This window comes from Salvelinus namaycush, chromosome 5, assembly GCF_016432855.1.
Source record: "Salvelinus namaycush isolate Seneca chromosome 5, SaNama_1.0, whole genome shotgun sequence".
Lineage (NCBI taxonomy): Eukaryota > Metazoa > Chordata > Actinopteri > Salmoniformes > Salmonidae > Salvelinus > Salvelinus namaycush.
In genome coordinates, this window is record NC_052311.1 from 5,810,007 (window position 1) to 5,824,915 (window position 14,909).

At 50.0% G+C, this 14,909-nt stretch overlaps 1 protein-coding gene across 1 annotated transcript in view; it reads left to right on the forward strand.

Moving 5' to 3' along the window:
- Positions 1–1,620: 1,620 nt before the first annotated feature.
- The window catches only part of LOC120047879 (START domain-containing protein 10-like), a 44,767-nt gene continuing 31,478 nt past the window's right edge, over positions 1,621–14,909 (forward strand). The window contains exon 1 of the mRNA XM_038993452.1: positions 1,621–2,060. Coding sequence (XP_038849380.1) covers positions 1,914–2,060 — 147 coding nt within the window. The 5' untranslated portion in view covers positions 1,621–1,913. The remainder of the gene's footprint in view (positions 2,061–14,909) is intronic.

Consider the following 14,909-nt stretch of genomic DNA (forward strand, 5'->3'; position numbering starts at 1 on the left):
GAAGGCCCCCGGTGATATGTTTGGCAGACCGCACCACCCTCTGGAGGTGTGCATCTGTAAAGTTTGTGAGGGTTTTAGGTGCGAAGCCAAATTTCTTCAGCCTCCTGAGGTTGGAGAGGTGCCTTCTTCACCACATTGTCTGTGTGGGTGGACCAATTCAGATCATCAATGATGTGTATGCCGAGGAACTTGAAGCTTCCTACCTTCTCCACTGCGGTCCCGTCGATGTGGATAGGGACGTGCTCCCTCTGCTGTTTCCTGAAGTCCACGATCAGCTCCTTTGTTTTGTTGACGTTGAGTGAGAAGTTATTTTCCTGGCACCACTCTCCCAGGGCCCTCACCTCCTCCCTGTAGGCTGTCTCGTCATTGTTGTCTGCAAACTTGAAGATTGAGTTGGAGGTGTGCTTGGCCACGCAGTCATGGGTGAACAGGGAGTACAGGAGGGGGCTGAGCACGCACCCTTGTGGGGCCCCTGTGTTGAGGATCAGCGAAGTGGAGGTGTTGTTTTCCTACCTTCACCACCTTGGGTGCGGCCCGTCACGAAGTCCAGGACCAAGTTGCACAGGGCGGGGTTCAGATCCAAGGCCCCGAGCTTAATGATGAGTTTGTAGGGTACTCATCGTTAAGAAGAACAGGTTGTTTAATCTGTCCATTTAAAGTAGCATATGGTAATTTAGATGAATCGGCTATCATACTGGTGTAGCTTTGTGCTTGTAGTTGGGTCAGGTTACCAGGGCAGATGTCTTGAAGTGACAAGGGTCAGTGGCTCACAAAAGTGCTCTGAGCCATGTTTACTGCAAACTCCCACTGAACTCCAATGAATTGTGTTGGTGTTGATCAACTCCCTGTAGACTCACAAAGCCTGTGGCCTCACGTAACTGTAGTAAAGTTGAACAGCCTTCCCTTGAAAGGGAAACCCATTAGGTATAGTTTCATTGATAATGTCTGTCCCCTGGATCCAATATCATCAACCATTGAGGTAGTCAATTGTGGTCAGGTTTCATTGTTAGAAAGGCAATGAATTGGGTCCTATTATCATGGATGAATAGCAAGCTAAGATAAATGTCACATACATCATCATCATGACTGCTCTTCAGGTAGATGAGTGGTAGAGTGTATTCTCAAAACCATTGTTCATATTTATTTTAACATTTATTTCAGGTGGCCACTAGTGGTTGTGGCAATGCAAAACTGAAATAAAACCTTAAAACACATCTAAAATAATATGCCTAATCTGTAGGAGCCCACATCGTTGTCCTTATATACAGTGACTCATTAGTGGACAGAGTGACGTTTTTAAATATGCAAAATGAATACAAATGTGATTATAAACGTTATTACAGGTTGCTGGATAAAAGGCTACGCTTTTTCGCCTACCCTCACCAGCAGACAATTAGACCAAAACAAACACATCATAAACATGACACCTGATCATGTTGTTCATCTGTCCGTCTGACTAACTACGCGGCCATGTTGTGTTGTCTAGGACTACCGCACCGCACCTGAAACCGGGATATTGGTAACCTGACGCCTCTACCTATTCGCGGTGCTCCACCACAGTGACTAGTGATTGGCTGTGAGAGCTTCAGAGGCAGGGGACATTAGTACGACGTAGGTGCACCTGCTGAAAGTAGGTGGCAGTATCAATAGGACTCCGGACAAAAGTCCACGTAAATTAGTCTTAGCTTTACCTTCAAATTAGTTTCTACTTGTTATTGGGACTTTAATTGTTACTGAATTTCCCCTGGAAAGCACTTTGTGGTGATACCTATCATACCCATCGAACTCAGCATTGCGGTGGGAGCTAACAAAGCCAAAGGAACATCTAAATACAAAAGGAGATTACCACTTTCTGTCTGTCGTCAGTCTCCAACTGATACATTTGTACCACATCACAAGGAGGGTACAAGAAGATGCCCGTTCAGATACCAGACGATACAGACTTTACCTCTTTCAAGGAACAATGTGAAAACCAGGAAGGATGGACCGCGCGCTACAACAAGGGAAACGTGACGGTGTGGTGCAGGGATGAAGAGTGTAAAACTATCCAGAAACTAAAGGCAAGTGTGTCGCTACTACAGATTCATTCTGGTACGTCTGGTGCTGAGCTTAAAGAGAAAGCACTGCACTGCGGAGAGGAGAGAAGACTGGAAGTGTGGAACTTGAGGTTTCCAAGAGGAACCGAACTACTGTAGCGGTTCTCAAGATTAGTATATATATATTTTTCAACTGCACAGGTTTGAATCTAACGTGTGGAATCATAATGATACTTTTCCTAATGTTACAATCAATACGATCATCAATACATCCTGTATACAGCCGTATGCATGATATTATGTCTGGAGTAGACTTGAGTAGTTAGACTTGACATGTAGGTTTATCTTTGTGAATAACATGGCATTGAGTAATTCCCCAGTTCATACACAGTTAATATTTTCTGATTAGATAGGTGATTAAGTACACCAGAGTTTAGGCTTCATAATACACTGGTGACTGTTAACATGGTCAACCAGAACTTATTATAATGTGTGCTGGTCTCTTAACCATATTAGTGGCACATAATGACAAATACTGTCAGTGTCTCTCCATCACTTGGGAGGCATCTCAATAGTCCACAGTAGACTTAGAGACCCCTGGAGCATTCTATTACCCATACTGCTGTGTTTCTCTTCTGTCCCCCCCCCTTAGAGACCCCTGGAGCATTCTATTACCCATACTGCTGTGTTTCTCTTCTGTCCCCCCCCCCTTGGAGACCCCTGGAGCATTCTATTACCCATACTGCTGTGTTTCTCTTCTGTCCCCCCCCCCCCCCCCTTAGAGACCCCTGGAGCATTCTATTACCCATACTGCTGTGTTTCTCTTCTGTGCCCCCCTTAGAGACCCCTGGAGCATTCCATTACCCATACTGCTGTGTTTCTCTTCTGCCCCCCCCCCCCCCCCCCCCTTAGAGACCCCTGGAGCATTCTATTACCCATACTGCTGTGTTTCTCTTCGGTCCCCCCCCCCCCCCCACTTAGAGACCCCTGGAGCATTCTACTACCCATACTGCTGTGTTTCTCTTCTGTCCCCCCCTTAGAGACCCCTGGAGCATTCTATTACCCATACTGCTGTGTTTCTCTTATGCCCCCCCCCCCCCCCCCCCCTTAGAGACCCCTCCAGTATTCCATTACCCATACTGCTGTGTTTCTCTTCTGTCCCCCCCCCCCCCCATAGAGACCCCTGGAGCCTTCTATTACCCATACTGCTGTGTTTCTCTTCTGTCCCCCCCCCCCCCCCTTAGAGACCCCTGGAGCGTTCTATTACCCATACTGCTGTGTTTCTCTTCTGTCCCCCCCCCTTAGAGACCCCTGGAGCATTCTATTACCCATACGGCTGTGTTTCTCTTCTGTGTCCCCCCCCCCCCCTTAGAGACCCCTGGAGCATTCTATTACCCATACTGCTGTGTTTCTCTTCTGTCCCCCCCTTAGAGACCCCTGGAGCATTCCATTACCCATACTGCTGTGTTTCTCTTCTGTCCCCCCCTTAGAGACCCCTGGAGCATTCTATTACCCATACGGCTGTGTTTCTCTTCTGTCCCCCCCCCCCCCCCCCCCCTTAGAGACCCCTGGAGCATTCTATTACCCATACTGCTGTGTTTCTCTTCTGTCCCCCCCCCCCCCCTTGGAGACCCCTGGAGCATTCCATTACCCATACGGCTGTGTTTCTCTTCTGTTCCCCCCCCCCCCCCTTGGAGACCCCTGGAGCATTCTATTACCCATACTGCTGTGTTTCTCTTCTGTCCCCCCCTTAGAGACCCCTGGAGCATTCCATTACCCATACTGCTGTGTTTCTCTTCTGCCCCCCCCCCCCTTGGAGACCCCTGGAGCATTCTATTACCCATACTGCTGTGTTTCTCTTCTGTCCCCCCCCCCCCCTTAGAGACCCCTGGAGCATTCTATTACCCATACTGCTGTGTTTCTCTTCTGTCCCCCCCCCCCCCCTTGGAGACCCCTGGAGCATTCCATTACCCATACGGCTCTGTTTCTCTTCTGTTCCCCCCCCCCCCCCTTGGAGACCCCTGGAGCATTCTATTACCCATACTGCTGTGTTTCTCTTCTGTCCCCCCCTTAGAGACCCCTGGAGCATTCCATTACCCATACTGCTGTGTTTCTCTTCTGCCCCCCCCCCCCTTGGAGACCCCTGGAGCATTCTATTACCCATACTGCTGTGTTTCTCTTCTGTCCCCCCCCCCCCCTTAGAGACCCCTGGAGCATTCTATTACCCATACTGCTGTGTTTCTCTTCTGTCCCCCCCCCCCCCCTTAGAGACCCCTGGAGCATTCTATTACCCATACTGCTGTGTTTCTCTTCTGTCCCCCCCCCCCCCCCCCCTTAGAGACCCCTGGAGCATTCCATTACCCATACTGCTGTGTTTCTCTTCTGCCCCCCCTTAGAGACCCCTGGAGCATTCTATTACCCATACTGCTGTGTTTCTCTTCTGTCCCCCCCCCCCTTGGAGACCCCTGGAGCATTCTATTACCCATACTGCTGTGTTTCTCTTCTGTCCCCCCCCCCCCCCTTAGAGACCCCTGGAGCATTCTATTACCCATACTGCTGTGTTTCTCTTCTGTCCCCCCCTTAGAGACCCCTGGAGCATTCCATTACCCATACTGCTGTGTTTCTCTTCTGCCCCCCCCCCCCTTAGAGACCCCTGGAGCATTCTATTACCCATACTGCTGTGTTTCTCTTCTGTCCCCCCCCCCCCCCCCCCCCCCTTAGAGACCCCTGGAGCATTCTACTACCCATACTGCTGTGTTTCTCTTCTGTCCCCCCCTTAGAGACCCCTGGAGCATTCTATTACCCATACTGCTGTGTTTCTCTTATGCCCCCCCCCCCCTTAGAGACCCCTCCAGTATTCCATTACCCATACTGCTGTGTTTCTCTTCTGTCCCCCCCTTAGAGACCCCTGGAGCATTCCATTACCCATACTGCTGTGTTTCTCTTCTGCCCCCCCCCCCCCCCCCTTGGAGACCCCTGGAGCATTCTAATACCCATACTGCTGTGTTTCTCTTCTGTCCCCCCCCCCCCCCCCTTAGAGACCCCTGGAGCATTCCATTACCCATACTGCTGTGTTTCTCTTCTGCCCCCCCCCCCCCCCCCTTAGAGACCCCTGGAGCATTCTATTACCCATACTGCTGTGTTTCTCTTCTGTCCCCCCCTTAGAGACCCCTGGAGCATTCTATTACCCATACTGCTGTGTTTCTCTTATGCCCCCCCCCCCCCCCTTAGAGACCCCTCCAGTATTCCATTACCCATACTGCTGTGTTTCTCTTCTGTCCCCCCCTTAGAGACCCCTGGAGCATTCCATTACCCATACTGCTGTGTTTCTCTTCTGCCCCCCCCCCCCCCCTTGGAGACCCCTGGAGCATTCTAATACCCATACTGCTGTGTTTCTCTTCTGTCCCCCCCCCCCCCCCCCCCTTAGAGACCCCTGGAGCATTCCATTACCCATACTGCTGTGTTTCTCTTCTGCCCCCCCCCCCCCCTTAGAGACCCCTGGAGCATTCTATTACCCATACTGCTGTGTTTCTCTTCTGTCCCCCCCCCCTTGGAGACCCCTGGAGCATTCTATTACCCATACTGCTGTGTTTCTCTTCTGTCCCCCCCCCCCCCCCCTTAGAGACCCCTGGAGCATTCCATTACCCATACTGCTGTGTTTCTCTTCTGCCCCCCCTTAGAGACCCCTGGAGCATTCTATTACCCATACTGCTGTGTTTCTCTTCTGTCCCCCCCCCCCTTGGAGACCCCTGGAGCATTCTATTACCCATACTGCTGTGTTTCTCTTCTGTCCCCCCCCCCCCTTAGAGACCCCTGGAGCATTCTATTACCCATACTGCTGTGTTTCTCTTCTGTCCCCCCCCCCCTTGGAGACCCCTGGAGCATTCTATTACCCATACTGCTGTGTTTCTCTTCTGTCCCCCCCCCCCCCTTAGAGACCCCTGGAGCATTCTATTACCCATACTGCTGTGTTTCTCTTCTGTCCCCCCCTTAGAGACCCCTGGAGCATTCCATTACCCATACTGCTGTGTTTCTCTTCTGCCCCCCCCCCCCCCCCCCCTTAGAGACCCCTGGAGCATTCTACTACCCATACTGCTGTGTTTCTCTTCTGTCCCCCCCTTAGAGACCCCTGGAGCATTCTATTACCCATACTGCTGTGTTTCTCTTATGCCCCCCCCCCCCTTAGAGACCCCTCCAGTATTCCATTACCCATACTGCTGTGTTTCTCTTCTGTCCCCCCCTTAGAGACCCCTGGAGCATTCCATTACCCATACTGCTGTGTTTCTCTTCTGCCCCCCCCCCCCCCCCCCCCCCCCCCTTAGAGACCCCTGGAGCATTCTATTACCCATACTGCTGTGTTTCTCTTCTGTCCCCCCCCCCCCCCTTGGAGACCCCTGGAGCATTCCATTACCCATACGGCTGTGTTTCTCTTCTGTTCCCCCCCCCCCCCCCTTGGAGACCCCTGGAGCATTCTATTACCCATACTGCTGTGTTTCTCTTCTGTCCCCCCCTTAGAGACCCCTGGAGCATTCCATTACCCATACTGCTGTGTTTCTCTTCTGCCCCCCCCCCCCTTGGAGACCCCTGGAGCATTCTATTACCCATACTGCTGTGTTTCTCTTCTGTCCCCCCCCCCCCCCTTAGAGACCCCTGGAGCATTCTATTACCCATACTGCTGTGTTTCTCTTCTGTCCCCCCCCCCCCCCTTGGAGACCCCTGGAGCATTCCATTACCCATACGGCTCTGTTTCTCTTCTGTTCCCCCCCCCCCCCCTTGGAGACCCCTGGAGCATTCTATTACCCATACTGCTGTGTTTCTCTTCTGTCCCCCCCTTAGAGACCCCTGGAGCATTCCATTACCCATACTGCTGTGTTTCTCTTCTGCCCCCCCCCCCCTTGGAGACCCCTGGAGCATTCTATTACCCATACTGCTGTGTTTCTCTTCTGTCCCCCCCCCCCCCTTAGAGACCCCTGGAGCATTCTATTACCCATACTGCTGTGTTTCTCTTCTGTCCCCCCCCCCCCCTTAGAGACCCCTGGAGCATTCTATTACCCATACTGCTGTGTTTCTCTTCTGTCCCCCCCCCCCCCCCCCCTTAGAGACCCCTGGAGCATTCTATTACCCATACTGCTGTGTTTCTCTTCTGTCCCCCCCCCCCTTGGAGACCCCTGGAGCATTCTATTACCCATACTGCTGTGTTTCTCTTCTGTCCCCCCCCCCCCCCTTAGAGACCCCTGGAGCATTCTATTACCCATACTGCTGTGTTTCTCTTCTGTCCCCCCCTTAGAGACCCCTGGAGCATTCCATTACCCATACTGCTGTGTTTCTCTTCTGCCCCCCCCCCCCCCTTAGAGACCCCTGGAGCATTCTATTACCCATACTGCTGTGTTTCTCTTCTGTCCCCCCCCCCCCCCCCCCCTTAGAGACCCCTGGAGCATTCTACTACCCATACTGCTGTGTTTCTCTTCTGTCCCCCCCTTAGAGACCCCTGGAGCATTCTATTACCCATACTGCTGTGTTTCTCTTATGCCCCCCCCCCCCTTAGAGACCCCTCCAGTATTCCATTACCCATACTGCTGTGTTTCTCTTCTGTCCCCCCCTTAGAGACCCCTGGAGCATTCCATTACCCATACTGCTGTGTTTCTCTTCTGCCCCCCCCCCCCCCCCCCCCCTTGGAGACCCCTGGAGCATTCTAATACCCATACTGCTGTGTTTCTCTTCTGTCCCCCCCCCCCCCCCTTAGAGACCCCTGGAGCATTCCATTACCCATACTGCTGTGTTTCTCTTCTGCCCCCCCCCCCCCCCCTTAGAGACCCCTGGAGCATTCTATTACCCATACTGCTGTGTTTCTCTTCTGTCCCCCCCTTAGAGACCCCTGGAGCATTCTATTACCCATACTGCTGTGTTTCTCTTATGCCCCCCCCCCCCCCCTTAGAGACCCCTCCAGTATTCCATTACCCATACTGCTGTGTTTCTCTTCTGTCCCCCCCTTAGAGACCCCTGGAGCATTCCATTACCCATACTGCTGTGTTTCTCTTCTGCCCCCCCCCCCCCCCCCTTGGAGACCCCTGGAGCATTCTAATACCCATACTGCTGTGTTTCTCTTCTGTCCCCCCCCCCCCCCCCCCCTTAGAGACCCCTGGAGCATTCCATTACCCATACTGCTGTGTTTCTCTTCTGCCCCCCCCCCCCCCTTAGAGACCCCTGGAGCATTCTATTACCCATACTGCTGTGTTTCTCTTCTGTCCCCCCCCCCTTGGAGACCCCTGGAGCATTCTATTACCCATACTGCTGTGTTTCTCTTCTGTCCCCCCCCCCCCCCCCCTTAGAGACCCCTGGAGCATTCCATTACCCATACTGCTGTGTTTCTCTTCTGCCCCCCCTTAGAGACCCCTGGAGCATTCTATTACCCATACTGCTGTGTTTCTCTTCTGTCCCCCCCCCCCTTGGAGACCCCTGGAGCATTCTATTACCCATACTGCTGTGTTTCTCTTCTGTCCCCCCCCCCCCCTTAGAGACCCCTGGAGCATTCTATTACCCATACTGCTGTGTTTCTCTTCTGTCCCCCCCCCCCTTGGAGACCCCTGGAGCATTCTATTACCCATACTGCTGTGTTTCTCTTCTGTCCCCCCCCCCCCCTTAGAGACCCCTGGAGCATTCTATTACCCATACTGCTGTGTTTCTCTTCTGTCCCCCCCTTAGAGACCCCTGGAGCATTCCATTACCCATACTGCTGTGTTTCTCTTCTGCCCCCCCCCCCCCCCCCCCCTTAGAGACCCCTGGAGCATTCTACTACCCATACTGCTGTGTTTCTCTTCTGTCCCCCCCTTAGAGACCCCTGGAGCATTCTATTACCCATACTGCTGTGTTTCTCTTATGCCCCCCCCCCCCTTAGAGACCCCTCCAGTATTCCATTACCCATACTGCTGTGTTTCTCTTCTGTCCCCCCCTTAGAGACCCCTGGAGCATTCCATTACCCATACTGCTGTGTTTCTCTTCTGCCCCCCCCCCCCCCCCCCTTGGAGACCCCTGGAGCATTCTAATACCCATACTGCTGTGTTTCTCTTCTGTCCCCCCCCCCCCCCTTAGAGACCCCTGGAGCATTCCATTACCCATACTGCTGTGTTTCTCTTCTGCCCCCCCCCCCCCCCCTTGGAGACCCCTGGAGCATTCTAATACCCATACTGCTGTGTTTCTCTTCTGTCCCCCCCCCCCCCCCCCCCCCTTAGAGACCCCTGGAGCATTCCATTACCCATACTGCTGTGTTTCTCTTCTGCCCCCCCCCCCCCCTTAGAGACCCCTGGAGCATTCTATTACCCATACTGCTGTGTTTCTCTTCTGTCCCCCCCCCCTTGGAGACCCCTGGAGCATTCTATTACCCATACTGCTGTGTTTCTCTTCTGTCCCCCCCCCCCCCCCCCCCCCCTTAGAGACCCCTGGAGCATTCTATTACCCATACTGCTGTGTTTCTCTTCTGTCCCCCCCTTAGAGACCCCTGGAGCATTCTATTACCCATACTGCTGTGTTTCTCTTCTGTCCCCCCCCCCCCCCCTTAGAGACCCCTGGAGCATTCTATTACCCATACTGCTGTCTTTCTCTTCTGTCCCCCCCCCCCCTTAGAGACCCCTGGAGCATTCTACTACCCATACTGCTGTGTTTCTCTTCTGTCCCCCCCTTAGAGACCCCTGGAGCATTCTATTACCCATACTGCTGTGTTTCTCTTATGCCCCCCCCCCCTTAGAGACCCCTCCAGTATTCCATTACCCATACTGCTGTGTTTCTCTTCTGTCCCCCCCTTAGAGACCCCTGGAGCATTCCATTACCCATACTGCTGTGTTTCTCTTCTGCCCCCCCCCCCCCCCCCCCTTGGAGACCCCTGGAGCATTCTAATACCCATACTGCTGTGTTTCTCTTCTGTCCCCCCCCCCCCCCCCTTAGAGACCCCTGGAGCATTCCATTACCCATACTGCTGTGTTTCTCTTCTGTCCCCCCCCCCCCCCCCCTTAGAGACCCCTGGAGCATTCTATTACCCATACTGCTGTGTTTCTCTTCTGTCCCCCCCCCCCCTTAGAGACCCCTGGAGCATTCTACTACCCATACTGCTGTGTTTCTCTTCTGACCCCCCCTTAGAGACCCCTCCAGTATTCCATTACCCATACTGCTGTGTTTCTCTTATGCCCCCCCCCCCCCCCCCCCCTTAGAGACCCCTCCAGTATTCCATTACCCATACTGCTGTGTCTGCTCTAATACACTCTCTCCTATACTGTAACACTCACTAGATAAATAACTGCTGAGGTTTCTCATCTTCTCATCTTGCAGCAAATACTTGTTGATACAACAGTAGTTTGTTCAGTCTCAGAGCTTCATGTCTAGTGAATAGGGCTGACATAATGATAAGCTAGGGAGGATGAGGAGGAGAGAAAGAGAGAGAGGAGAAGGGGCTTATCAAGGATGATGAAGAATGATGAAAGTCCTAAATTATTAAAAGGAGAGCTTCCTCTCATTTATGATAATTTAGGACAGCAACATTATGCAGTACAATGTACCAAGAATTTTGCGGTTTCCGAAAACATTGCCTACACTCTGAGAAAAAATGGTTCCAAAAGGGTTCTTCGGTTGTCCCCAAAGGAGAACCCTTTTTGGTTGCTTGTAGAATCGTTTTTCAGTTCCAGGTAGAACCCTGTTGGGTTCCATATAGAACCCTCTGTGGAAAGGGCCTTGGAACCAAACATGGATCTTCAAAGGGTTCTCTATGGGGACAGCCAAATAACCCGTTTAGGTTCTAGATAGCACCTTTTTGTCTAATTCTGTACTCATGTCCTAAAATAATCAGTTCCAGAGGATTCATTCATATTTCATGGAAGGTTTGTTATTGCACCATTGGATAGGGATTCAGGTGGTTCCCAATTCTGCACTACAGTATAGCAGTATAGCAGTACAGCAGCATAGCAGTATAGCAGTACAGCAGCATAGCAGTATAGCAGTATAGCAGTAAAGTAGTATAGCAGTAAAGTAGAATAGCAGTATAGCAGTACAGCAGTAAAGTAGAATAGCAGTATAGCAGTAAAGTAGAATAGCAGTATAGCAGTACAGCAGTAAAGTAGAATAGCAGTACAGCAGTAAAGTAGAATAGCAGTATAGCAGTACAGCAGTAAAGTAGAATAGCAGTATAGCAGTACAGCAGTAAAGTAGAATAGCAGTATAGCAGTATAGCAGTAAAGTAGAATAGCAGTATAGCAGTAAAGTAGAATAGCAGTATAGCAGTATAGTAGTATAGCAGTATAGCAGTATAGTAGTATATCAGTATAGCAGTATAGAAGTATAGCAGTACAGAAGTATAGCAGTATAGCAGTAAAGTAGAATAGCAGTATAGCAGTATAGCAGTATAGCAGTAAAGTAGAATAGCAGTAGCAGTATAGCAGTAAGTAATAGCAGTATAGCAGTAAAGTAGAATAGCAGTATAGCAGTAAAGTAGAATAGCAGTATAGCAGTACAGCAGTAAAGTAGAATAGCAGTACAGCAGTAAAGTAGAATAGCAGTATAGCAGTATAGCAGTAAAGTAGAATAGCAGTATAGCAGTAAAGTAGAATAGCAGTATAGCAGTATAGCAGTAAAGTAGAATAGCAGTATAGTAGAATAGCAGTATAGTAGTATAGCAGTATAGCAGTATAGCAGTATAGTAGAATAGCAGTATAGCAGTAAAGTAGAATAGCAGTATAGCAGTATAGCAGTATAGCAGTAAAGTAGAATAGCAGTATAGCAGTATAGCAGTAAAGTAGAATAGCAGTATAGCAGTAAAGTAGAATAGCAGTATAGCAGTAAAGTAGAATAGCAGTATAGCAGTACAGCAGTAAAGTAGAATAGCAGTATAGCAGTAAAGTAGAATAGCAGTATAGCAGTATAGCAGTAAAGTAGAATAGCAGTATAGCAGTAAAGTAGAATAGCAGTATAGCAGTATAGCAGTAAAGTAGAATAGCAGTATAGCAGTAAAGTAGAATAGCAGTATAGCAGTAAAGTAGAATAGCAGTATAGCAGTAAAGTAGAATAGCAGTATAGCAGTCAAGTAGAATAGCAGTATAGCAGTATAGCAGTATAGCAGTATAGCAGTATAGCAGTATAGCAGTATAGCAGTATAGCAGTAAAGTAGAATAGCAGTATAGCAGTAAAGTAGAATAGCAGTATAGCAGTAAAGTAGAATAGCAGTATAGCAGTAAAGTAGAATAGCAGTATAGCAGTAAAGTAGAATAGCAGTATAGCAGTAAAGTAGAATAGCAGTATAGCAGTAAAGTAGAATAGCAGTATAGCAGTAAAGTAGAATAGCAGTATAGCAGTATAGCAGTAAAGTAGAATAGCAGTATAGCAGTAAAGTAGAATAGCAGTATAGCAGTATAGCAGTATAGCAGTATAGCAGTATAGCAGTATAGCAGTATAGCAGTATAGCAGTATAGCAGTATAGCAGTAAAGTAGAATAGCAGTATAGCAGTATAGCAGTATAGCAGTATAGCAGTAAAGTAGAATAGCAGTATAGCAGTATAGCAGTAAAGTAGAATAGCAGTATAGCAGTAAAGTAGAATAGCAGTATAGCAGTAAAGTAGAATAGCAGTATAGCAGTAAAGTAGAATAGCAGTATAGCAGTAAAGTAGAATAGCAGTATAGCAGTAAAGTAGAATAGCAGTATAGCAGTAAAGTAGAATAGCAGTATAGCAGTAAAGTAGAATAGCAGTATAGCAGTAAAGTAGAATAGCAGTATAGCAGTCAAGTAGAATAGCAGTATAGCAGTCAAGTAGAATAGCAGTATAGCAGTATAGCAGTATAGCAGTATAGCAGTAAAGTAGAATAGCAGTATAGCAGTAAAGTAGAATAGCAGTATAGCAGTAAAGTAGAATAGCAGTATAGCAGTAAAGTAGAATAGCAGTATAGCAGTAAAGTAGAATAGCAGTATAGCAGTAAAGTAGAATAGCAGTATAGCAGTAAAGTAGAATAGCAGTATAGCAGTAAAGTAGAATAGCAGTATAGCAGTAAAGTAGAATAGCAGTATAGCAGTAAAGTAGAATAGCAGTATAGCTGTTATGCTGGTGAAGGAGGACCCAAAAGCGACGTAATAGAAACAGAGTCTTTATTCCAGTTTTAAACAAACAATGATTCTCCTGGATATTATCAAAGGTTAATCCAAAACAGGAAACTGAAAACCTCTCGTCAGTAGAGAGGAACGACTGGAGCCGCGACCACAAACTGCAGGTCGCTTCAGGAAGGCACAGACCGTAGCTGACATAGACACCTGCTCACACGCAGCATCTGACAAAGGCAAAAACACGACAGGGCGGAACAAGGACACAGAGCAGCAAACCTCAAACAAGAATCCGACAAGGACTGAAGCGGAAAACAGAGGGAGAAATAGGGACTCTAATCAGAGGGCAAAATAGGGGACAGGTGTGAAAGAGTAAATGAGGTCGTTAGGAGAATGAGAAACAGCTGGGAGCAGGAACGGAACGATAGAGAGAGAGAGCGGGAGAGGGAGAGAGGGAGGAGGAGAGAGAGAGAGAGAAAGAGGGAAAGAACCTAATAAGACCAGCAGAGGGAAGCACAGGGACAAGACATGATGAAAGACAAAACATGACAGTACCCCCCCACTCACCGAGCGCCTCCTGGCGCACTCGAGGAGGAACCCTGGCGGCAACGGAGGAAATCATCAATCAACGAACGGTCCAGCACGTCCCGAGATGGAACCCAACTCCTCTCCTCAGGACCGTAACCCTCCCAATCCACTAAGTACTGGTGACCACGTCCCCGAGAACGCATGTCCATGATCTTCCGTACCTTGTAAATAGGTGCGCCCTCGACAAGGACGGGGGGGGGGGAGGGAAGACGAACGGGGGCGCGAAGAAAAGGCTTGACACAGGAGACATGGAAGACAGGGTGGACGCGACGAAGATGTCGCGGAAGAAGCAGTCGCACAGCGACAGGATTGACGACCTGAGAGACACGGAACGGACCAATGAACCGCGGAGTCAACTTGCGAGAAGCTGTCGTAAGGGGAAGGTTACGAGTGGAAAGCCACACTCTCTGACCGCGACAATACCTAGGGCTCTTAATCCTACGTTTGTTGGCGGCTCTCACAGTCTGCGCCCTGTAACGGCAAAGTGCAGACCTGACCCTCCTCCAGGTGCGCTCACAACGTTGGACAAAAGCCTGAGCGGAGGGAACGCTGGACTCGGCGAGCTGGGACGAGAACAGAGGAGGCTGGTACCCAAGACTACTCTGAAACGGAGATAGCCCGGTAGCAGACGAAGGAAGCGAGTTGTGAGCGTATTCTGCCCAGGGGAGCTGTTCTGCCCAAGACGCAGGGTTTCGAAAAGAAAGGCTGCGTAAAATGCGACCAATCGACTGATTGGCCCTTTCTGCTTGACCGTTAGACTGGGGATGAAACCCGGAAGAGAGACTGACGGAAGCACCAATCAAACGACAGAACTCCCTCCAAAACTGTGACGTGAATTGCGGGCCTCTGTCTGAAACGGCGTCTAACGGGAGGCCATGAATTCTGAACACATTCTCAATGATGATTTGTGCCGTCTCCTTAGCGGAAGGAAGCTTAGCGAGGGGAATGAAATGTGCCGCCTTAGAGAACCTATCGACAACCGTAAGAATCACAGTCTTCCCCGCAGACGAAGGCAGACCGGTAATAAAGTCTAAGGCGATGTGAGACCATGGTCGAGAAGGAATGGGAAGCGGTCTGAGACGACCGGCAGGAGGAGAGTTACCTGACTTAGTCTGCGCGCAGTCCGAACAAGCAGCCACGAAACGGCGCGTGTCACGCTCCTGAGTAGGCCACCAAAACCGCTGGCGAATAGAAGCAAGCGTACCCCGAACGCCGGG